The sequence below is a fragment of the Astyanax mexicanus genome, chromosome 13 (genome assembly GCF_023375975.1).
Source record: "Astyanax mexicanus isolate ESR-SI-001 chromosome 13, AstMex3_surface, whole genome shotgun sequence".
Classification (NCBI taxonomy): Eukaryota; Metazoa; Chordata; class Actinopteri; order Characiformes; family Acestrorhamphidae; genus Astyanax; species Astyanax mexicanus.
This window is the reverse complement of record NC_064420.1, coordinates 23,849,216-23,874,787: the sequence shown is the minus strand read 5'-3', so window position 1 is coordinate 23,874,787 and position 25,572 is coordinate 23,849,216. Positions and strand designations below refer to the sequence as shown.

At 41.0% G+C, this 25,572-nt stretch overlaps 1 protein-coding gene across 3 annotated transcripts; it reads left to right on the top strand.

Moving 5' to 3' along the window:
* The first annotated feature begins 520 nt into the window (after positions 1–520).
* On the top strand, positions 521–25,437 carry ctc1 (CTS telomere maintenance complex component 1). 3 transcript variants are annotated; one of them, XR_007423928.1, is made up of 24 exons: positions 521–903; positions 2,035–2,192; positions 3,547–3,784; positions 5,343–5,557; positions 5,754–5,886; positions 10,236–10,661; positions 11,438–11,566; positions 11,702–11,925; positions 12,330–12,483; positions 12,579–12,927; positions 13,064–13,178; positions 16,656–17,142; positions 17,850–17,939; positions 18,037–18,165; positions 18,288–18,328; positions 18,458–18,558; positions 19,974–20,139; positions 20,283–20,342; positions 20,506–20,668; positions 20,914–20,978; positions 21,485–21,662; positions 21,920–22,034; positions 23,177–23,352; positions 24,971–25,076. XR_007423928.1 is itself a non-coding variant. In XM_007237502.4 (23 exons), the coding sequence occupies exons 1-23, from the start codon at positions 862–864 to the stop codon at positions 25,081–25,083; spliced, it is 3,870 nt and encodes a 1,289-aa protein (XP_007237564.3). In that variant the 5' UTR covers positions 522–861; the 3' UTR covers positions 25,084–25,437. The 3 variants fall into 3 exon arrangements, 2 of the variants coding, with proteins under 2 accessions (XP_007237564.3, XP_049319135.1); XM_007237502.4 differs by lacking the exon at positions 23,177–23,352 and having other exon boundaries at positions 522–903; positions 21,506–21,662; positions 24,971–25,437; XM_049463178.1 differs by lacking the exon at positions 23,177–23,352 and having other exon boundaries at positions 522–903; positions 24,971–25,437.
* Positions 25,438–25,572: the final 135 nt, after the last annotated feature.

Below are 25,572 nucleotides of genomic sequence, written 5' to 3'. Positions count from 1 at the left end.
CTCCTGGATCCAGTCCTTTGTAATAAATACTTGGCTTGCTTTCAACTTCACTCCACCTGTCTTGACTCTCTATTCAACGAACACGTAGGGGAGTTGTACCCCAGGCGAGAGGTGGGTGCGGACCCACCTTTCATTCTCATTTCTACAACAAACACTAACACATTTTCTATTTTATATTACCTTATTTCTAGAATGATGCTTCAAATAAAGAACTTTATGCTGATCAGATCGTTAGTTAATTATTATATAAGTCAATATTTCCTGAATGGACAGTGGTAAAAAAGAAGTCAACCTGTAAAACTGCAGTGTTGAAGGTAATGCAGTCGAAAACTTGGATGCACCTAACATTTGTGCTGGTGCACCTAAAAAAGTTAGTCTAGAGCCTTGCTTATATTCTATTTATGCTGAGTTTATATAATATTATATACAGTGTGTTTTATCTGCTCGGTGTGTCTGGGTTAAGTCTCCCCCTGTCCTGCAGGGGCAGCGGTCAGCCTCGCTGCGCGGAGGAGAGTTTACGCAGGAAGAAGAAGAAGAAGAAGGAGTTGTTTTGGATGATTTGAAGATTTTAGCGCGGGTTCTTTTCTTTTAATAAAATTATTTCAGAGAGGGAATTTAAATGATTTCTAGTGATCTTATGTGTAGACATGTTATTCACTGACTAGGCTGATGCTGGTTTGTTATCCGTCCGTTTTGTTTTTGAATTGTCAGTTCCACCTTAAATGGACCGGCAGTTGCACTCTGGGGCTTCAGACGCCAGTGTATAATCTTCTGGAACATTTAAGGTGGAATGGACGGATATAAAAAGTAAGGATTCTGAAAGTTGCAGTGTGACAGCTGTGCATATTTTGCTGTGGAGGAATGGACGAGTTTCTAGACCCCTTTAAAGACTGCACTCGAGTGGTATGATGTCCAGAAGTTTGTTTTAATGCCCAGTCTGTGTCAGTTAACTTAACTGTCTTATTTTGACTTTATCTAGTTATGCTTTATCTAATTATTGGAGCCCAAGCATTTCAATCCAGTGGTGTAATGGTTAATGGTTCCACATTCCTCTCATTTATTGTCTTCCTAATCTGTGAAGTTACATACTATTAAATGATAAATAAATTAGATTTAAATATAAATATCTTTATTTGTTTCCCCAACCTCTGTTTAAACCATTTGGAGCTCTATTGCCGTAGCTTCATATGTGTAAAGATTAATATACAGGTCTGGGGAAAAAAGGGACCACTTAAAAATAAGTGTATTTGATTTTACCTAATTGGAAACCTCTGAAATATAATCAAGAGGAAGATGGATGATCAGCCATAAAGCCATAAAACCAAGCTGAACTGCTTGTATTTTGTCACCTGGAGTGGCATAAAGCTATCCAAAAGCAGTGTGTAAGACTGGTGGAGGAGAACATGCCAAGATGCATGAAAACTGTGCTTAAAAACCAGGGTTATTCCACCAAATATTTATTTTTGAACTCTTAAAACTTTATGAATATGAATTTGTTTTCTTTGCATTATTTGAGGTCTGAAAGCTCTGCATCTTTTTTGTTATTTTAGCCATTTCTCACTTGTTGTCTGTAGTTTATAGACTAAAACAACAATGTTCATTTTACTCAAACATATACCTATAAATAGCAAAATCAGAAAAAAATGATTTAGAAATTGATGTAGATTTTATGCCCACTCTGTCTCCGTTAACTCTCTAATTTTGACTTTAATGCTTTATCTAGTCTATGTTGTACAAATACTTTGATCCAGTAGTTTAGTTAGTTAATGGTTACACACATTTATGGTTATTCAAATCTATGAATTCATGTATCTAAAGTAAACTCTATCATAATATGTAATATCAACACTACATTTCAATATAAGTTTTCTCACACACGATTACAACATTCAAAGCAGTAGTGTTAAGAATTTCGGCTCAACACTACTAGTTTAATTGAATATATATTATTTAAAAATATATATATTACCTTCTGATAATATTAGTTATTTCAGTTATAAAAATAACTAAAAAGTAACTCTGTGTGTTTTGTAGGAGCAGGCATGGCTGGGGGATTTGTACGCTGCAGTGAGGGACTGGATCCACCCTGCTGTAGGAACCTCTCTCGGGTGGTCAGTGGAGAAACTGGCTGAGACTGTGCTTTGGATTGTAAGGAGAACTACAGGCTCACAGTCTCTACCTGTCAGCTACAAGTGGGTTTCTATTTAGGATGCTTTTGGATAATTGGAATTAGAGCTAAACAACATATCAATATTTTATTGTATTGTGATAAATGTTCTTATCTTAATTGGATTATGTCTGCCACTGCTGGTGCATTTTGTTTTCATGTCAAAATATGATAAAAATGTGTATTGTGAAAATATCTTTTAAATACTGTGATATAATATTTTACCATACCATACCATATGCATTGTCCATATGTGGTTATATACACTAAGGGTGGTGATTTTTATACTGTTCATATTGATATCGGAATTTGTATTGTATCATCTGAAATTAAGAAATATCTTGTGAGATAAATGTTTACTATATAGTCCAGCCCTAATTGAAATCTTTGCTTAGTTAAGGATTTGGGGAAAAATAGTTATGGTATTTCTTACGCCTTACGAGCGCTCCAGTTAAAAACTTGAATTGTTTGAAGCTAGTGCTAAGTACAATTATGAAAGCTAATCTTCAGAACAGCCTATTGCCAAATCTTATTTTACCCTTTGGCCCTGCCACTTACCCCTACCCCTCTGTTTTGTGCGTGCATGCAAAGAGGTAGGGGTGTCCCAATTCTTGTTAGGCTGGAGGGGTAGGGGGAAGGGATAGGGCTTTTTACCCCTTCATACTGAGCTTTTTCAACACACATCAAACCGAAGGGTATGAGAATTACTGGTAGGATGGCACAAGCGACCAAAGAAACCCACAAGTATTTTCCATGTCAAAAGTGACAATTAGCACAAATTACCATAATTTAATGTGCATTTTCAATTTTTTATGGCCGAAATCTTCATAGCAAGCATTAAAAAAGATTGTTTATTTGTCTCAGTAGGTAGCTAGCTAATTTTCCCATTTCACGTTAAAAGGTGCAGCAGAAGGCAGGAGCTGCAGCATTTAAGGCGAAACGGAAAAATAAAATAAAAGCTAATCAAAGCTAGTTTCAGCTCCCCACCACAGAGGAACTAAGAAATGGACAATAATAATTAATATCTGCACCACCTGCTCCCTTTCTGAAGATAATAACGCCTAAAGTTAACTAGTTATCCAGCAGCTAGGTTACTGAACTTCCAATTCTTAGGGGGAGGTTTTCACCCCTTCCCCTTAGCTTTGTTCAAAGGGTAAGGATTACACTCAAAATGAAGGGGTAGGGGTATGTGTTAGGAACAAGCGGTGAATTAGGATTGAGATTAATTTGTTTTCATTTTTTGTAATGTCAAAAAAAAAAACACATTTCTTTTGGAATTAGGCACAATTGAAGAAATTTGTGGTAAATTGGTGACTTAAAATGTACTGGCTGTACATATAATCTCTAATAAAGTGTGTGTGTATTTATGTGTGTGCCAGATTGGTGTCTGTTTCAGAGCTTCTCAGCAGACAGCGCTCCCCTTGCTGTAGCAGCCTTACCTGGAGCACCAGTCATTACAGGGAACGGGCCAGGGAGGCGGAGCAAGCCCTGCCCAATCACAAAGCTCTTCCACGCACCCAACTCCTTCTGATTGGCTTTCTGTGTGATGGACGCATATCTGGTCAGTGTAACGGCTGTTGGAGACTGAGGGATGTGACCGGGAGTGTCCACTGTGAGGTACAACTCTCTTCTGAGGCATTTTAATGTTCTTCTGATGAATATAATCAAAAAACACTGATCACACTCGGATAAACACACAATGCCCTCACAGTGCTTCCAGTGCATCGTGAAAGTGCTTTACTTTTTCCACATTTTGTTACAGCTTTATTTCAAATTTTATTAAATTAATCTCTTTTCTTAAAATTCTACAAAAAAATACCCCACTATGACTGTGTGTAAAAAGTTTTCTTGAGAGTTTTGAAAATGTATTAAAATTAAAAAACAAAGAAATCATATTCACACAAATATTCACAGCCTTTTCTTAATACTTTGTAGAACTACCTTTGGCAGCAACTACAGCCTCAAGTCTATATATATCAAGTCAATATAATGTCACAAGCTTGGCACACTTCTCTTTAGGCAGTTTTGCCCATTCTTCTTTGCAATACCTCTGAAGCTCCATCAGGTTGGATGGGAGACGTCTGTGCACATTTTCAGATCTCTCTAGAGATGTTCAAAGCTAGTTTCAGCTCCCCACCACAGAGGAACTAAGAAATGGACAATAATAATTAATATCTGCACCACCTGCTCCCTTTCTGAAGATAATAAAGCCTAAAGTTAACTAGTTATCCAGCAGCTAGGTTACTGAACTTCCAATTCTTAGGGGGAGGTTTTCACCCCTTCCCCTTAGCTTTGTTAAAAGGGTAAGGATTACACTCAAAATGAAGGGGTGGGGTATGTGTACGTCTGTGCACATTTTTAGATCTCTCTAGAGATGTTCAATCGGATTCAAGTCTGGGCTCTGGCTGGGCCACTCCAGGACATTCACAGAGTGGTCCTAAAATGACTCCTTTGAGATCTTGGCTGTGTGCTTTGGATCGTTGTCCTGCTAAAAATGAATTGTCGCCCTAGTCTGAGGTTAAGAGCGCTCTGGAGCAGATTTTCATCCAGGATGTCTCTGTACATTGCTGCATCTTTTCCTCTATCCTGAATAGTCTGCCAGTTCCTGCTGCTGAAGAACTTCCCCATGGCATGATGCTGCCACCACCAGGCTTAACTGTAGGGATGGTATTGGCCTCGTGACGAGTAGTGCCTGGTTTCCTCCAAACATGACGCCTGGCATTCACACCAAAGACTTCAATCTTTGTCTCATCAGACCACAGAATTTTGTTTCTCGTGGTCTGAGAGTCCTTTAGGTGCCTTTTGGCAAATTCCAGATGGGCTGCCTTGTGCCTTTTACTAAGGAGTGGCTTTTTTTTTTAACTGTAGAAACATCTCAAGGATTATGAGTGGAAACAGGATGCACCTGAGCTCAATTTTGAGCTTCATGGTGAAGGCTGTGAATACTTACATAAATGTGATTTCTTAGTTTTTTTTTTTAATACATTTTCAGAACTCTCAAGAAAACTTTTATCACATGGTCATAATGGGGTATTTTGTGTAGATTTTTGAGGAAAGAGATTAATATAATACAATTTGAAATAAGGCTGTAACGTAACAAAATGTGGAAAAAGTAAAGCGCTGTGAATACTTTCCGGATGCACTGTATAATAAAACAGCTCCTCTGTTCTCCCAGGTGCTTAACTCCTCCCCTCTCTGGTTGGGAAAGCTGATGCTCCTTCCCACTTGGAACTACATCCCCCAGAATGCACTTGGAAAAGAATTGGGGGGATACTTAGAGCTGATTGACTCTCCTGTCTGTGTGACCTCTGGACCCACAGAGCTTGACCCTGGGGAGATGCTTAATGAGGTCATTGGGGTCAGAAAGGCGGCCAGGATTCTTAGACAGAGGTGAGGGTAAATATGTAAATGTTTCTTTGTGTATTAGAAAAGATCAAACAAGTTACACAGAGGTGTTGATCCTGTAAAACAGAAAAATCATCATGATATAGGAGCTATTAAATAAACATATGTAAGCCTCATTATATATCTAACAGTGCAATGTGTAATGCTTTCTCTTGCTCTGTCTCTCTCTCTCTGTCTGTAGGGGCAGTGGAAGAGGGTGTGTATGTGTTTGTGGTGAGGTGAGAGTGGTCTGCCCTCTGCTGGTCATTGCTGGGAAATGCTTTTTCTGCTTTATTCTCGCTGAAGAGGACGCCTCTGTGCCCATCCTAGTCACTGTACGTCTGTGTTAATATCTCTTTATTTATAATCATTGATTGATTAAAATAATGGTCATTTATGAAGTAAATAAATTAGAGAGTAATTTATTAAGTAAGTCATTGATAGAGTAATTGAGTGATTAGAGAAATGATTGAGTAATCAAGTAGTTATAGAAGTTATGGAGTAGTTAAAGGGTTTAGTTATTGGGTATCTAAATGTTTAAGTAATTGATTTGGTAATTCTTAATTGCACGAGTAATTAATTGGTTGATTGAGTAATTGAAAGATTGAGTAATTAATGATGGCGTAATTGAACAGTTGAGTATTTGAGTTAGTCATTGAGTAATTGAGTGATTCATTTTTAACAGTCTAGTTGTGGTGTCTAATATGAATGAATGCCATTTGAGCCGTTTGTTTGTAAAAAAAAAAAAAAATCACTGAATTACAAGTATCTGAAATAAGACAGGTTTAGGGCTCTTGCTTATGAATTTTTATACATGCAAATATATCGCCTCTGATTGGCTAACAGCACTGCAGCAGAGAACGCCTACCTGCCCCCCCCTTAACCGCCGCCCCTCCGTTCTACTCGCGGCGATCTCCCCTGCTGTAAACGCCGCCCCTCCTCTTTCCCCGCGCCGGTATTCACTGCTCTAACCGCCGCCCCCGCTCTCCTCTCGCCGGCATTCACTGCTCTAAATGCCGCCTCCTCCGCTCTCCTCGCGCCGGTATACACTACTCTAAACGCCGCCCCCCTCCCCCCGCTCTTCTCGCGCCGGTATACCCTGCTTAAAGTTTAGAGCAGTGGATACCGGCGTGAGGAGAGCGGGAGGGGGACGGCGTTTAGGGCAGTGGATACCGACGCGAGAAGAGCGGAGGGGCGGTAGTTAAAGCAGGGTATACCGCCACGAGGAGAGCGGGGGGCGGTAGTTAAAGCAGGGTATACCGCCGCGAGTAGAGCGCAGGGGCGGCGTTTACAGCAGGGGATGCCGGTGCGAGGAGAGCGGAGGGCGGTGTTTAGAGCAGTGGATACCGGCGCGAGGAGAGCGGAGGAGCGGTAGTTAAAGCAGGGTATACCGCCGCGAGGAGAGCGGAGGGGCGGCGTTTACAGCAGGGGATACCGGCGCGAGGAGAGCGGAGGGGCGGTAGTTAAAGCAGGTTATACCGACGCGAGGAGAGCGGAGGGGCGGCAGTTAAAGCAGGGTATACCGTCGCGAGGAGAGCGCAGGGGCGGCGTTTACAGCAGGGGATGCCGGTGCGAGGAGAGCGGAGGGCGGTGTTTAGAGCAGTGGATACCGGCGTGAGGAGAGCGGGAGGGTGGCGACGTTTAGGGCAGTGGATACCGACGTGAGGAGAGCGGTGGGGGGGGGCGGCGTTTGGAGCAGTGGATACCGGCGTGAGGAGAGCGGGAGGGGGGCGGCGTTTAGGGCAGTGGATACCGGCGCGAGGAGAGCAGAGGGGCGGCAGTTACAGCAGGGTATACCGGCGCGAGGAGAGCAGGGGGAGCGGCGTTTAGAGCAGTGGATACCGGCGCGAGGAGAGCGGAGAAGCGGCAGTTACAGCAGGATATACCGGCGCGAGGAGAGCAGGGGGAGCGGCGTTTAGAGCAGTGGATACCGGCGGGAGGGGGGCGGCGTTTAGGGCAGTGGATACCGGCGCGAGGAGAGCAGAGGGGCGGCAGTTACAGCAGGGGATACCGGCGCGAGGAGAGCGGGAGGGGGGCGGCGTTTAGGGCAGTGGATACCGGCGCGAGGAGAGCACAGGGGCGGCAGTTACAGCAGGGTATACCGGCGCGAGGAGAGCAGGGGGAGCGGCGTTTAGAGCAGTGGATACCGGCGCGAGGAGAGCGGAGGGGCGGTAGTTAAAGCAGGGTATACCGCCTCGAGGAGAGCGGAAGGGCGGCAGTTAAAGCATGGTATACCGCCGCGAGAAGAGCGGAGGGGCGGTAGTTAAAGCAGGGTATACCGCCGCGAGGAGAGCGGAGGGGCGGCAGTTAAAGCAGGGGATACCGGCGCGAGGAGAGCGGGGGGCGGCGTTTAGAGCAGTGGATACCGGCGTGAGGAGAGCGGGAGGGGGGCGGCGTTTAGGGCAGTGGATACCGGCGCGAGGAGAGCAGAGGGGCGGCAGTTACAGCAGGGTATACCGGCGCGAGGAGAGCAGGGGGAGCGGCGTTTAGAGCAGTGGATACCGGCGCGAGGAGAGCGGAGAAGCGGCAGTTAAAGCAGGGTATACCGCCTCGAGGAGAGCGGAGGGGCGGCAGTTAAAGCAGGGTATACCGCCGCGAGGAGAGCGGAGGGGCGGCGTTTACAGCAGGGGATACCGGCGCGAGGAGAGCGGAGGGCGGCGTTTACAGCAGAGGCTACCGGCGCGAGGAGTGCCGCGGTTAGAGCAGGGGAGACAGGCGAGAGGAGAGCGGGGGCGGCGGTTCCTATAAATCTTTTAAAAGGGCCCACACCCTACACACTGTGTTGTGTTTTATACTTTGTTATGGACTAAATATGGGTGGGTTTTATAATTAATTTTCACAAAAATTACTGCGATATTACTCGCGATGGTATCCACTGCTCTAACTGCCGCCCCCGCTCTCTTTGCGCCGGCATCCACTGCTCTAAACGCCGCCCCCTCCGCTCTCCTTGCGCCAGTATTCCCCGCTCTAACTGCCGCCCCCTGCTCTCCTCTCGCCGGTATCCTCTACTCTAACCGCCGCACCTCTGCTCTCCTTGCGCCGGTATTTCACGCTCTAACTGCCGCTCCCCCGCTCTCCTCTCGCTCGTATCCCCTGCTCTAACCGCGGCCCGCTCTACTCGCGCCGGTATCCCCTGCTCTTAATGCCGCTCCTTTGCTCTCCTTGCGCCGGTATTCCCCGCTCTAACTGCCGGCCCCCGCTCTCCTCTTGCCGGTATCCCCTGCTCTAACCGAGGCCCCCGCTCTACTCGCGCCGGTTTCCACTGCTCTAACTGCCGACCCTCCGCTCTCCTCGCGCCGGTATTCCCCGCTCTTAATATATATATATATATATATATATATATATATATATATATATATATATATATATATATATATATATATATATATGTATGTATAGCGAAGATTGTACATTTAAGATTGTATGTTTCACAGTGTTTGCACATCACAAAACACTAAAGTTAATTTACAAAATGTGTTGCTTCAGAGTGGAGGGGGCGGCGTTTACAGCAGGGGATACCGGCGCGAGGAGAGCGAAGGGCGGCGTTTACAGCAGGGGCTACCGGCGCGAGGAGAGCGAAGGGCGGCGTTTACAGCAGGGGCTACCGGCGCGAGGAGTGCGGCGGTTAGAGCAGGGGAGACCGGCGAGAGGAGAGCGGGGGGCGGCGGTTCCTATAAATCTTTTAATAGGGCCCACACCCTACATACTGTCTTGTGTACATACTACACCCCCCCCCCCCCCCCCCCCCCCCCCCCCATCATCGGTTGTAACTACCGCCACCCTGCTCTCCCCTCGCTGGTATCTGTTCTGTTCTAACTGCGGTGCCGGTATTTCACGTTCTAATTTCTCCGCTCTCTCCTGCTCTAGCTGCCGCCCCCGGTCTCCCCTGCTCTAACTGCCGCCCCTCTGCTCTCCTCACGCCGGTCTCCCCTGCTAACTGCTGCCCTTTTGCAAATTTGTTTACATTTTTGTCAATTTGTTTTTCTAAAATTTAATGTTTTGAATGTAATTATTTTTTAATATAAATAATTCTAAAAAAATAAGTTTTAATTTTTGTAAGCATAATGGGAAATAATCTCAGAAAGAATTTAGTTGCAGTTTAGTGATCCCCAGTCTTTGTAATATCTTAGCCTGTGACTAATTTCTAAGTAAAAAATCTGTGACTTGTCTTTAGATGTAAGAGGTTGTCATACTTTAGTCTGTTTAAAGACTTTTGAGAGTCTTTTCAAAGTCGTGTAGTGTATGGACAGCATGAGTCATTGAGTAATTGAGTGACATTGACTGAGTAATTGAGTAAATAATTGAGTAATTAAGTGCTTAATTGGTAATTGAGTAATTGAGAGAAATTGCGTGATTGAGTAATTAAGTGATTCACTGATTAAGTTCTTGAATTAGTCATTGAGTAATTGAGTGATGATGGACTGAGTTATTAAATAATTTATTGAGTAATTGAGTGCTTGAGATCATCATTGAGTTATTGATTGATGATTGACTGAGTGATTGAGTAACTGATTGAGAAATTAAGTAATATATTGAATTATTGATTGCTTGAATTAGTCATTGAGTGATTGAGTTTTTAATTAACAGTTTGTTGATTAATTGAGTGTTGAAGTGAGTAAATGAGTGATTTAATTTTTAAGCAATAATTTAACTGAGTGATCCTCCCTCTCTGTTCTTGTCTCAGGACCCGGAGTGTGTGCACTGGAGGCAATGCGTGTGTGTAGGGCAGAGCGTGTGTATTACAGCTCTGCGTGTGTGTTCTGTCCGTGGGTGGGCAGGGCACAGAGTTCTGTCTGTCACACCGTGTTCCCACCTGCGTCTGAATCCACACACCGAGGAACAGCGTGACAACACACACTCACAATCAGATACACTCGCACAGTCAGACTCACACACACAGTCTCAGATTGAGACACAGTCAGACACAGCCTCACCCACCTCACATGAGTCAACACAAGTGGAGGCGCAATCACTTTCAGACTCACACACCCAGTCACTGACCGGCACACACACTCTGGACACACATCTGCAGCAGGAATCAGGTGACCTTGCCCAGATGGATGCTGATCCTCCTGCACGGAGAAAAGTCTCCAAAATCATCAGCTACCGGGTCAGTTCATACATCGCACTCCTATGTTATTGATGATCTGATGAAGCTAATAAATCAAATTTCTATTAAAGTAAAAGCAGTAGTATTCGTAGGGTCGGGAGTAAATACAGTATGATAGTTAATGGTGTAAGTGTTCTGGCACTAACATTCCTAAGACCTCTTATATATTTATTCTAAACACAGAGTGGCCTGGTATGTTTATTGGATGTAGTTGCTCTGTAATTTTTTACGTTTATAAATTAACAATATTACCACAAAACAATATAGACAAAAACACAGAATTTCACACAGCAATTTATTTACAATAACCTGCATTAAAATTATTCTACACATGCTTGTTGCAGTTACACATTATAACCAGAGAGGTCTCTGATTTATCCAAACTTAGGGACTGTGGCTGTGGCTTTTTACATGTTTTTCCTGTGAAATATCATCAAATATCATCAAGAGTGCAAACATATGTAAACAAATATTTAAATCAATATATGTTCAAATATATTAAATATATATTAAATAAATGAAAAAAAAAATGTCATTTTAATCCAAATAATAAATATCTAAACAAATAAATAATCCAAATATTAATTGATTATTAAAATAAGTGTTGTTTGCAGCCTTAAATATATATATATATATATATACATAATTTGTATGAAAATTAATTATGAAACCCACCCATATTTTGTCCAAAACAAAATATAAAACACAAGACAGTATGTATGGTGTGGGCCCTTTTAAAAGGTTTATAGGAACTGTAAATTATTTGTGTTTTACAGGGTCTGATCACTAGTGTCCTGAATGCGGAGGCGGGGCTTTATGAGATTGATGGAAAGGTCGGGCTGTGTTTAGCCTATCAGCCTCAAAGGAAGTTGAGCGGCGGTTTAAGGCCTGGGGCTGAGATTGAGGTGAGTTAGCGGGGGCTCTGTTTCTCTGTCTTTACTTCAAATGCTGTTTCTTTTTTGTACTAGTCTCACCCTTCCCTCTCTCTGTCTCTCTCTCTCTCTCTCTCTCTCTCTCTCTCTCTTTCTTCTGTTTTTCAGCTGCAGAACGTCCACTTTCTGTTCCGTCCGACTCCATTCGGCCCTGATGCCATGCTGTGTTTGTGTCTGCGCTCTAGTGTGTGTGTGAGGGCCTTCAGTCCTTTGAGGTCGAAGATTTCGACTCCAAGATCAGACAGTCCACTGCTGTGTTACCTTTTAGAGAGGAACCTGGGAGTTTCTGAATACCTGTGGCTCTGTTATTGCCACACTGCTCTGACCGAGAGGTAAGTGTTTGTGTGTAAGTTACAGTCAAAGACTGAGCAGCAGCACTAAGTGGTCCCAGTTAATAATTAATGAGCTGCTTCTAGTTGCATCTATTTCACAGTAAAAGCACTTACGGTTGTGTAGGGCAGCTCTAGCAGGTCAGAAAAATCATGAACTGAATAGTGCCAAAGTCTCTTAGGTTTTTAGTAAAACTTTTACTGCCAGCTCTTGTGTAAAAAGGGTTCTTTGTAGATGAGCTATTATGTCTGCACAATAGAACCACACATCTATATAGAACCACCGTAGACTTGGTTCTATATAGAAACACTCTCACCAATTAAACGTCTTTTATAAGAACTTAACCCCAGTCATAAAGATAAAGATGATTGTGTGTGTGTGTGTGTGTACCTGCTCTTTTTTCCAGGCTGTGTCCTCGGTGGGTTTGTGAGGCTCGTGTGTGTGTGGTGGCTGGGCGTCTGCTGCAGTTTGCTTTAGGGGAGGAGGAAAAGAGAGGGAAGCAGAAAAGAGACATTTACAGAGAAATGATTCAGGACCCCCACACCTGCCCCCTGACCGAGGTGTCGCACACATTCAGTTTAAGCATCAAAATGTCATATTAGTGTTTAGTCTTTTACAGCTTTTTTAAAATTGTGTGTGTGTGTGTGTGTTTCAGTACTCTGTGAGCCGTCCACATGTATCCGTGTGTTCACTGAAGGAGCTCTGTGATTGGATGGAGAAGGAGTGCTGGGAGTCTCTGTCTCTTTCCTCGCTTGTCCCTCCGTCAGCCCCCTATCTGGCTCATGCTCAACTCAACCCTCTGCTCTGCTGGTCTACACACACACTTCCACTGCGCTCCTGCTCCACACACACACTCTGCCCACCACTGCTGGTGGGCGTTCTGGAGGCCAGCTCCAGCAGAGCGAGTGTGAGGCTGATGGACCAGACTGCTGCTGTGGATTGTGTTTGTGTGGAAAGCAGCCAGTCAGGAGATCAGCTAGCAACCATCAACACAGCCTGGCTAGGTACACACAGACACAGACACACACACAGGCTTTGCTGGCTGTGTCCTGTTGCTGGTGATCTCTAAAACTAATCTTGCTTTTATTTTTTTTATTTATTTATTTTTTTATTATGATTTTGTGTGTGTGCATGTTGCAGGTTGTTTGGTGTGTATCCGTAATTGTACATTAGTGATGGAGAGATTTCTGAAGACAGACTTTCCTTCTTGGAAACACCTGGACCAACAAAGATACATCACACACAAACACTGCAGGTATAGACACACAAACACACAGACAAACACAGTCCAGTGGAGAATTACTAAGTAGAGTAGAAAACTAGAGGAATCTCTTGTTGTTTATTTTGGATTTATTTTATTATAGTTATTTTTAGTTAAAGGAGAACTTCAGTGTGAAATGGTGTGAAATGGGCTTGGGTTATATTAAAATGTGATAAAAATGACTTATCTTTGTTAAATAGCCCACCTCTGCTCTCCCACAGCTTTATGAGATCCAGTATTTTGTGCGCATTGCCCAAACAGGCTTTTAGACTGGGTGATAAGAGGCATAGTTTGTCCTGTAGATAAATCACTTTTTCCACCGTTATTCAGGCTCAAATAGCTCCACACTTCATTGGTAGAATTCGGAGACCCCTGACATTTAAAACGAGGCATTTAGAACTTTAAAAGTGCAGAAGACGTTTATTAAAAGCCACTGTTTGCCTCCATAGATCTCTGAGTGCCGCTATCTTAAAATTACATCACAATAAGTCAACCGTTGAGAACGAACAAATAGTTAGGATAATTGAGCAAATTGCAAAATTAATTCCTTGGAAATGCCTGAATTCCAGCTGTTGCTGAAAATATTGCTGTTGCTGATTACTGTCGATATTAGAATGCAAAGAATCAACAACAAATTACATTAAACATTGCTCAAAAAAAGTTTTACTATTCCTGCTCAACACGGTTGATTTATGGTGACTTAAATTTAAGAGGGCGGCGCTCAAAGATTTACCAATGTTATGGGATGTAAATAGTGGCTTTTAATAAACATCTTGTGCACTTTTAAAGTTCTAAATGCCTCGTTTTAAATGTCAGGGCTCTCCGGATTCTACCAATGAACAGTGTTGGGAAGTAACGGATTACATGTAACGGCGTTACGTAATCAGATTACAAATTATGAGTAACTGTAATCCGTTACAGTTACTGCTTCAGTAAGTGGTAATCAGATTACAGTTACTCTGCTAAAATAAAAGGGTTACATTGTGGTACTTTCCTATTTTTGCTCTTTCAATCCAACACCGACAAAACGCAAATAACATTTTGGTGTGAAATCGCTCTGATATGACAGGGAACTGTCTGCCCCTCCTCCCGTCTCGCTGCACACACACACAGAGAGAGGAGGGGCAGACAGCGGCTCCGCACACACAACGAGACGAAATTAACTGACATTTTGGTCAACGAATAAAAACGAGACGAAAATGTTTGGCAGGGACGAAATCCAATCAGACTGATTTAGTTCTGTGAAAGGTAGGGACCAGTTAGGAAGAGATCCAATCACTGCTACTTTAGCGGAGGCGCCGCGCGCTCAGTTACAAACCCGGGAATTAACCTGTCGTTACGGAGCTCGACTGGAAGTTAACTCGACAGTGTTCAGCAGGAAGAGAGAGAGGGGAGAGTCGATATATTTCTCCTTTGACGTTGCGAAAAACAAGATAATGTGTAAACAGAGACTCCATCTCCGGTAAAAACACCACTAATCTTTCAGCTTCTGCAGACCAGAGTCACACAGATCTCCATGCAGAGATCCGCGTTTTAATGCTGATGTTATTTCATGAGCAGATGGTGTGTTTAACTCGGCAGTGCACTAAAACACAGAACTGATACAGAACTCACTCATTAAGATCAGATCATCTGCTTAGTCTCACAATGGGAAAGATATAGCTAGTGTTAAAGCAGCAGCAGGTCAGAAAGGAACTCAATAATATAACGAAAATAAAACAATAAAATAAGTGAATCTATGAACCCAAAAGTCTGTTTAAAGTTCCTTACAGCACTTTTTTTCATCAGTTTCTCACTTTAACTCATGACGTCTCTCAGTACATCCTGAGAGCATCTCTACAGGACAGTGTGTGAATGTTTGTTTTGATCTCATTTATAGACTGTAGCTCCAGTAGATGTGCTGGAGATAAAACTAGATCCTTTAAAAGTTGTTTTTGCATCTGCAGCTCTGTTTAAACTTTAATTTAACTATTCAGATGTTTTATGACCTGATTTCTAGAGCAAAATTTTGAATGTAACATATGTATAGTCACACACCTACAATAATAATAATAATAATAATATACATTAAATCATATATAAATATATTTCACTTTCAAACATTAACAATATTACTCAAGTGGTTATTAAACGTTTCATTTTGTATACGTGTAGAGTTAATAATTCAAGGAAACTGATGAAAAATCATTTACATTTACACCCTTTACATTTTAGTCGACTAAATTTACTGTCATTTTAGTAGACTATATTCTTATGACATTAAGTCGACTAAAACTAAAAACATTTCAGATGACTAAATTGTGACTAAAACTAAATACTATTTTCGTCACAAGACTATGACTAAGACTAAATCAAAATTTGTTGTCAAAATTAACACTGGTGGCAAACCTGCAAATAGATAGCTTACAGTTGTTGTTACATTGTTTGGTTTTAAATGGTTTTATCATCAATTTATAGAAGTGTTTCATAAAATTGTTTGATGAAATGGTTTCATAAGTATTTTTATAGAGTGATTGAAAAGGCTGTTTTATTTGTTTATCTATTTGTTAACTGGAAAGAAAAATAAAATAATATGCAATATGTGGTTGCTACATTCATTCAGGCTTAAAAAACGACAATATTTAAAGTAATCCAAAGTAATCAGATTACGTTACTCACTTGAAGTAATGTAACTGATTACGTTACAAATTACATTTTGAGTGATGTAATCTGTAATCTGTAAGGGATTACATTTTAAAAGTAACCTTCCCAACACTGCCAATGAAGTGTGAAGCTACTTTGAGCCTAAATAACAATGGAAAAGTAATTAATCTGCAGGGGCAAGAATATGCCCCGTATCACCCAGTCTAAAAGCCTGTTTGGGCAAAGTGCACAAAAAATACTGGATCTCGGAAAGCTACTGGAGAACGGGGGTGTGCTATTTAACTAAGGTAAGTACTTTTTATCACGCTTTAATACACCCTTTAATTTTACAGTTCTCCTTTAAAACAACAGTATGTTAAACTACCTCCACTATATGTGGAAGCTGTACTTTAGCCTGGCTAGCTCTCAACGTTTCAGATGCCTTAGAAATGTATTCTGGGACTTCTAAATATGACCCAGCCATCATCCGCTGAGTTCAGTTAAGGCATTAGGTCCTTGCCATTTACTCACTGACATTCATCCCAATTCCTTGAATGGTTTAATGATATTATTCACTGGAGATTAAAAGAAAACGGTTATTGAAAATTATTTTCAATAACTATTATATTATTAATTATCACGGACTTACCAAGACTAAAATAATGTCGCTTACAAATAATAAAAAAAAAAACATACCACAATTTTAATTGCATATGAACTGCAAACAGTAAAAAAAAAGACACTTAAAGCTTCACAGCAAATAGATTTCAAGAGAGAATACCACTATTATACTCTACTGTACACCCTGATATGTTCTGCTTGTAGATTTGTTCTCTGTGTACGTTGAAGGGTTTACATACAGGTGTGTGTGAAAGACATGCACATCCTCAGCCCCTCGGCATCCATGACCATCTTTTCCTCTGAGGGAAAAAGAGAGGGAGAAGGAGGAGTGATGGAGGAACAGGTTGAGGGAGTGCAGAAGGCTGAGTGCAGCGATAAGACGTCTCACACTGGGAGGATAAAGAGGAAAAGAGAATCAGAGGAGAGACGAGAGGGACACAACAAGAAAAACAGAGACCGCAGCAACTACAGCAATGGCCCAGATGATGCAGAGGGATCAGCGTCCATGATGTCTGTTCCCTGTGTGACGCTGCTTCTTCGTGTGGACACCAAACAGGGTGTGGCCTTCAGGAACCTTCAAACAGCCAATCAGACGCAGGGGCTCAAGCTGAGCTTCACTGTTAAGGTGACGTGTCTAGGAGACGTACAAAGGTGGGATAGAGACCCCAGAAACGAGCCAATGGAGGAAAGAGAGGGCGCAGGAGGAGAAAGGAAGGTGTGTTTATCAATGTTGACTGTTTATTAACAGTCGAATGGCTGAAGCCATGATGTGTTTTGTAACAAAACCAAGAGTCTATATATACTTTATATACACAGCTCTGGAAAGAAATAAGAGACCACTTCAAAATGATCACATTTTCTGATTTTAATATTTATTTTAAGTACATGTTCGAGTAAACTAAATATTGTGATTTTATTCTATATGTGGTGTTATTCTATAAACTCTGGACAAAATTTCTCCAATATTAGAAAATAAAAATATTGTCATTCAGAGCATTTATTTGCAGAAAATGGGAAATGGGTGAAACAACAAAAAAGATGCAAATATTTCAGTCCTCAGATAATACAAAGAAAACAAGTTCATATTCATAAAGTTTTAAGAGTTCAAATATTAATATAGGTGGAATAGCCCTGTTTTTTAATCACAGTTTTCATGTATCTTGACATGTTCTCCTCCACCAGTCTTAAACACTGCTTTTGGATAACTTTATGTCACTCCTGGTGCAAAAAATGTAAGCAGTTCAGCTTGGTTTGATGGTCTTCCTTTTCATTATATTCCAGAGGTTTTCAATTTGGTAAAATCAAAGAAACTGAACATTATTAACTTATCTATATGAAATTTCAGTCATCATTGTGTTAACCATGATTGTTAATGTTTATTGCATGTGAATTACTTTTGTGTAAATTGTGTTTGTGTGTTAGATGGAGCTCCAGTTTGTGGATTCTTCTGTTCGTTGGTTTCCTCTGCTGCAGCCGGGATCAGTTTACAGACTTACTGCACTAAACACAGAGGTACAGTACACACACACACACACACACACACTGCAACATGCTGAAGATGTAAGTTACACTCCCTCTCCCCCTCTCTCGCTCTTACTCTCTTTTTTAGGATGTGAGTGTACTGTGTGGCAGTACTGTACCTGCAAAGGGTGGAGTCACCCTCCTTAGTAGCCCCTCCCTCCTCGTTCAGCCTCAGTGGCGCATACACACTCTTACACAATTGCTGCTGTCAGAACAGGTATGATATGCATGTGTGATAAATGCTATGTATACATGAACATAAACACACTACTGCTGTACAGACTCAATGAGTATGTTCAGGTTGAGTTGGTATTAAATTATTCACTCTTTGTTCTTTAGATTCAGGGAATGATGAGTGTTTCTGATGTCCTTAGGTGCAGGTAACAAACACACACGCGCACACACACACACACACACACACACACACACTAATACATACACACAAACACACACTCCTTTGCAGCTCAGTTAAAGACTAACAAGGTCCTCACTCTTGGTTGATGTTTCAGTTCTGAGGTTGTCTCTTTGTATGGAGTGATATCTGAGAGAATCACGCTGGAAGAGGAGAAAGGGAAGACACCTGCCCTGCGGTCACTGATCAGTGACAAAGGTATAACCCTAAGCTCAGCTTCTTATGTACGCATTTTGACCTCCTAGTATGCTTGTACATTCCCATTTTCTAAAGTATGCATATCATTTGAGCTTGTAATTTTGCCATTTTTGATCAAGTTGATTTCACCGCTAAGCTACAGAGATCTGCGTGTAGAGTCCTTTCGGCCAATCAGAGCTCTTTATTCTCACCCAACGACCCCACCCCACCTGGCCTTTCAGTCAGATACCTTATTAAAGATGAGAATGGTGAGTTTGTCTGTTGTGAGTGTGTTTTTGGCCAGTCGCACTGTAATGCTGTTTAATGTGTGTCCAGTTAGCAGTGAAGCTAATCCTGCTAGCTACCTATGAAGCAATTTTTCTCTCTGTCTGTCAAATCTGTCGAATCACTGTTGCTGTGATAAAAATGTTCTGTCTCTCTCTCTAATAACCTGAGATATTATAATACAGTAAAAAAAGATCTTGTCTGCCAAAAAAAACATGCCAATTTTGCCAACCTAATATTTAAATTACATTTAAACACCCGTTAAGAAAATTTATTAGGCCACTTGGATTATGCATATGTGCACTGTTTGATATTTGTACTGGTGAATAAAAAAAGTTTTAAAAACTGTATTTGCGCACTATAATGCGCACTTAAAATCCTTTTTTTTTTTTTTTTTTTCTTCTTTTCAAAAATCAGTGCGCCTTATAATCCAGTGGCACCTTATGAATGAATTTTATCAGTCAGGTTGTAAGGAGCAGTAAAGCCACTTCGCTGAAGTGCAGCGTTATGGTTTAGCTCTGTAGTTTAGTTCTCCAGCACCAAGACTCGAGACTGGAGCAGTATTAGCATTAGCTACAAACCGAGCTATGTGCTAGTTAGCTCGTTTTGTCTTTCAGAGGTGAGTATATCGGCCTGTAGTCTGCTCCTAACCTCGTTTAGCACTGCTGGAGCAGCATTAGCAATGGAGATTATAACGCATTGGCTTCCCGATACACTCAGGGTTCCTCAGTGTAGCTCTGTCTGGCTAGTCTTGGTGGAAATCTGGAAATCTAACTTATTATTTAAATGCACCTTATAATCCAGTGCGCCTTGTATATAAAAAATGGACTAGAAAATAGACGTTTATTGGTAGCGCACCGTATAATGCGGTGCGCCTTATAGTGTGAACAAAAAAACCCGGTATATTGTTTAAATATATTGAAAGATTCTAAACCGTTCATTAAATCAACCCAAAACCTTACTTTAATCCAAGGGACTTTACTTAACAGTAACCTAGCCTGGCACCTGGCCCAAACCAAGCCTTAAATATGAATTTAACCAGCCCAAATCCCAGCCTGAATCTATTGTTTGGGCCATGTGATCCTTAAATTGGGGTTGCAGAGCTCTAAATATTTAAAGTGCTAAAGTGTGTGTGTGTGTGTGTATTTCAGAGCAGTCTGTGGAGCAGGGTCTGCGGGTGAGGCTGACGCTGCAGGATTCTGAAGCTCCGGATCGGAGTCTCCAGGTTTATCTGGATCTTTCCCACGTGCCCTACATACCAGGACTCATCCCAGGAGCAACAGTTCTCTTGCACGACTTTCAGCGCAAAGTGTCCGTGTGAGTTAGTCCACTTCTCTGTGTTCCTTTAGTTCCTTCAGTTCCTGATGAGCTTCTGTCAGGCTACTGGTTCTCAAAGGCTATGTAAAATAACATACATATAATGGTAAAATATGTGTGTATGTGTGTGTTTGTTGTTTTAGTGTGAAGAACGTGTACTGCTGGTCTCTGCCGGTAAGCTGTCTGACTGTCACTGGTTTAGGGTGAGTGAATACATGACTTTTATCCCTACGTTTTTACGTTTTAATAGTGTAATACTGTTGACTGTTTGTTTATATTATTATTTTTTGTTTATATTAAAGGTATATTTCTGCACTCTCCAGTTGTTTATTGCTTGTTGTTAATTAGCACTTTTTTTGCCTGAAGGTCACTTAAGCCTCGTCCTCCTCCTCCCATGATGCACCTGGGGCAGTGGGCTCCAGGCAGAGCAGGGCAGAGCATTGTGGGTAGGGTCAGAAGTCATGTGGTGTGTGTTCTGTCCCTGCAGCTAAAGTGGGTGTGTTCTTTTTGTGGGAGTGTTTTTAAACAGGTAAGGAGACACACACACCTTGTATCTTTATCTGATTGAGATTGTTACAATATTTAACATTAATTTGTTTGTTATTAATTGTTTTTAAATGGTGATAATTTAATATTTAGTTTTGTATGCTTTATGTAATATACATAACTAAATATTTGGCTGTTTCTTTATTGTATTGGTTATAAATTATTATTTATTTGTTACGAATATTAATTATTGATCACTTGCCGATGCACTTTTGTTTGCTCTCTCAGTCTGTGTGTACAAGAACTTGCCCTCCGTGTGACTCCAACACTGGCATCTTTCAGGCAGAGGCAAAGTGAGTGTTTGTGTTTAGCTGCATATTTGAAATAAAGGTAAAATATCAGTAATATTCAGCTCTGGAAAAAATTACCACTTCAGTTTCTGAATCAGTTTTTCTGATTTTGATATTTATAGGTATATGTTTGAGTAAAATTAACATTGGTTGTTTTATTCTATAAACTACAGACAACATTTCTCCCAAATTCCAAATAAAAATATTGCATTTATTTGCATAAAATGAGAAATGGCTTTTAGACCTTAAATAATGCAAAGAAAACATATTGGTAATTTTCAAATTTAGTTCAAAAATTAATATTTGGTGGAATAACCCTGTTTTTTATTCAGTTTTCATGCATCTTGGCATGTTCTCCTCCACCAGTCTTACACACTGCTGTTGGATAAAATTATGCACATTTCACTCCTGGTGCAAAAATTGATTATATTATATCTTAATTATATTTTTAAGTGGTCTCTTATTTTTTTCAGAGCTGTATACGCCTTAATTTAAATAAATAAATAAAGTTTGTGTGTGTGTGCACACAGAGTGGCTATTGAGGACGGTACTGGGGAGGCTCAGGTGTGGTTCTCCACAGAGACAGTAGCTGAGCTGTTGTCACTGGCCGCAACTGACTGGGAGGGGCTACAGCGGCATGTCAGGGTTAGAGGTCACCTCCGAGTGTACGCTCGTGGACGGAACATGGTGAGACCCCAGCACAGCTAAACAGGTTCACAGACACATTCCACTGCATTTAAGGGCTTCCCCACAACTGCACTCATTTGTTTACCTGATTTGTAGAGCTCATGTTTTGGAATTTGGTTCTAAATATGTTACATATTTTTGTGTTCTGTGTTATCGGTTCAACGTCAGCTGTTGGAGTGATTTTGGCAGGACTGTCTTAAAATTATCTGTAACTTATGCAGCTGTGCATACGCGTGTGTGTGTGTGTGTTTGCTCAGGTGTGTGATGTGGACCCAGATGATCCTCTGGTGCAGTATCTCTGCTGTCTGTGTTCCAGCAGTGCAGTCTGTCGTCAGTTTACACTAACCTGCAGACTACGCTCACACAAACCAGGTAACACACATGCGCACGCAAACACACACACAACCTAGTTATTGTAATTAGTGATAGTTGTTATCAGGTTGAGACCAGTAATTGTTTTGTTACATTCAGACATTTGGATGCATATATAATATATTTTTTATTATAAAAAGATACTGACACAGTAAGATTTGTCAAGTCAAATTAAATTATTAAACCGTATTTTTCACACTATAAGGCGAACTTAAAATCCTGTAATTGAAACCAAAAATAAAAATCAACAGTGCGTTTTATAATCCAGTGAAACTTATGTATGAATTTTACCAGTCAGGTTGTAAGGAGCAGTAAAGCCACACCACTACGTAAGTACCAGCTTCGAGCTTGGAGCAGTCTTAGCATTAGTCGCTAACCACAGTGCTAGCTCTGTCAAAGTTCAAAAGTGAGTGTATCGGACTGTAGCCTGCGTGTTTACTGTGTTAAAACAAGCTATGTGAAACGAACTGCTAGCTGATAGTGCCCTGGGTTACCAGAACACTCAGGGTTCCTGAGTCTAGCCTGTCGGGCGTTGTTTACTAGCACTAAGCACTGCTAACTGAGGCTAGCGCTGCTGCTAAATTGACTGTTGAAAATATTGGAAATCTAAGCTTACTGTAAATAAACAGAAGCACTTTACTCACACAAATAAACAGTTTTCAGGAGAAAAATCTGTGTAAATAAACATGCAGCGCTCGTTTGACTTTGAAAGAAAATGTTTTCTTTTTTTAAGAATTACAGTTTTGTTTACTTAGGCAACATTAAGAAGGAAACATGGCAACACTCTTGTTCCTTACTATTGTCGCTTAAATGCGCCTTATAATTTGGTGCGCCTTATGTATCAAAATAGACCAGAAAACAGACGTTCATTGATAGTGTGCCTTATAATATGGTGCGCCTTATTGTCCATAAAATACGGTACTCTAACATGGCAAAAGTCATGGGACAGCTGTATGTAAATTGATCATAAATTGTTGCTTCAAGGAACACCTTGGGAGCACCTACACCTTTATATATTGTAAGGTGTTATCTTGCGAGTAAGCTTGAACACTGGCCATTAATTATAAGAGCCATGATAGAAGCTGCCCCATGAGTGGGATATTATGAAATAATGCAAGTCTTTAATTTGAATTGATTTACAGTGCAGGTGTGTACCAGGAATACATCATAGAAGGCAGTACCACCCACAGTGGACAGAGCAGTGGGTGGCAATAATAGTAACTAGTAGTGCCTGGCTCGAACTGTCAAAGCAAACAGACAAATCGCCAGAAAATGAATCCACATTCAGTGCAGGAGGCCCCACACACATATCCCACAGGTCAGTGCAGGGTTTCCATTATACATGACAGAAGTCATGGGACATGAAAATAGATCTTGCCCCATGGTATGCTGCTTGTCAGTATAGATCCATTACTGTGAAAGGTTGGGATGGGAAAGCATTTAGCCTTTTGTAATGTTGTCATTTCTTCAAACACTTAAAACATGTTTTGGTGTTTCTTTTGGAAGAAAATGGCAAAAAAAATGAAAGAAGTCACTAGAAAAAGATGTTTTGAGGATACCAAGATGATACCAAGTGATGAAGCTGATTAAGCTTTTCAGCCAGGATGGTCCTTTTTGTCTTTTCAGTAATGGATACTGAAACAAAGTATCCATTTCCACTCTGTGATGGTCCATCCCAGAAACCTCTGAGCCCAAAGAAGTCAATGCTACATCTGGAATGTGGTTCTGTCAGTTATTATTGAATGACTGATGCTGATGCAGTGCTGTCAGAAGGATCAGAAATCATGGATGCTCAGCTCAGGCTTGCATCCATTTATTGTTTATGCTACAGGTCTGAAATGCAAGAACGTATGTGTATTAATAAATAAAATGAAGTGGACAAGACTAGAGCTGGGTATCGTTTAACAATTTTCAATACCGGTACAATACTTTGAATTTGTTACCGAAACCCAAACGATAGTTTTGTTGGTACCTTTTTCTAAATTCTAACCAAAAAATACAAAAAGCAATAATTATTCATACAAAATTATTATTTACATTTATTTACATTCAGCCGTTATGAGTATTATTCTCATCCTGTCACCATGAGAGAATCTTGGAACAAAAACAATGAGCATGTTTTATTAAGAAAAAAAAAAACAGCGTTACTTAAACTACTTGAACTACAAATATTTTACCTAAGCATCCCTGGAAGCATTCAATCACTTCAATCACAAAGGTCTCATTCCTTCGTTTTTTTTTAATTCATTTTAAAATGTCTAGTTGTGCAGTTTCACTGCATCGAAGCCCCAGAGTCCGCTTTATATCATAAAATCCAATATGAACAGCGCTTGCTTTGACTGGTGTTCTGAGTTGTGCTGCCTTATCAAACCGTGCTCCCATAGTGTATATTTAAGGTCTTGGTAAAACGCAGAATCAACTGGAGATCCAATTTAAACCTACAGTTACTTACACAAGATAGCTAACGCTGTAAGCTCTTTAGCTAAAGAGACAGTGCCAGCTCTGCTGCAGCCTGGTTTCATGTGCAGCATGCATATACAGCTCGGAGACTTATTGTATTTCACAAAGAACAAGAAAAAGTGGATTTTAGTGGAAGGAGACCTTTAAAAAGTCTGTATTACTGTGAGAGGATAGTAATAATAGTGTAATGTGGTTTATGTCTGACAGACTAGATCATTTTTTACTGTATTATAATATCTCAGAGTAGAGAGAGAAAGAAAGAGAATGCAAATGAGTTGGAGAGAGAGAGACAGCATTATATGTGTTTCGTGCAAAGTATCGAAAACGGTCCAAGACATTTCGGTCAGTACCTTTTTGGTATTACATTTCAATACACAGCCCTAGACAAGACAAAACATGAAATATCATAATGAATATGGGACATATTGTTGTATGTATAAAGATATGTGTGGTGTTGTTTGTGTTCTGTGTTTCAGAGAAAGGCCAGTTAAGAAAAGTGTGCAGAGGAGAGAGAGAATTCCTCACCAAGTTTCCCCAAGCTCTTCAGCTGCACTGCACACACATACACACCTCAAACTCAACACCATGAAATACACACATAATGAACAAACTGAAACACACACACACCCTCCCACACACACACACACACACAAACACTCAGTGTTACATCTCTGTTCGATACTCTCCTGTCTTGGAGGAGGACAGTAATCATGTCTGATGCAATATTTCCTCACTGAGTGGAGGAGTGCTCTTTTTTTTAATCAATGTTGACAAACATTGACTGACTGACTGAATGAATGAATAATAACTCAGATCTACTGCTCTTGAAGGAATAATTAAAGTATATTTTATTGTATTTCTTTGAAATAAAACATTTATTTTTCTACTGTAAAACGAATCAAAGTGCGAAATTATTAAAAGTGAATAAAACTGTAGAAAATTACAGATGATCAAAGAAAGCAGTGGTGAATTTTTTTTTCAATCAGAGCTCCTCCCCCTGACCTATTACAGACTGTTGCTGAGTGAGGGGGAGGGGCTTGGTGTTCAGATGAGTTGTTAATGGGTGGGGCTATGAGGG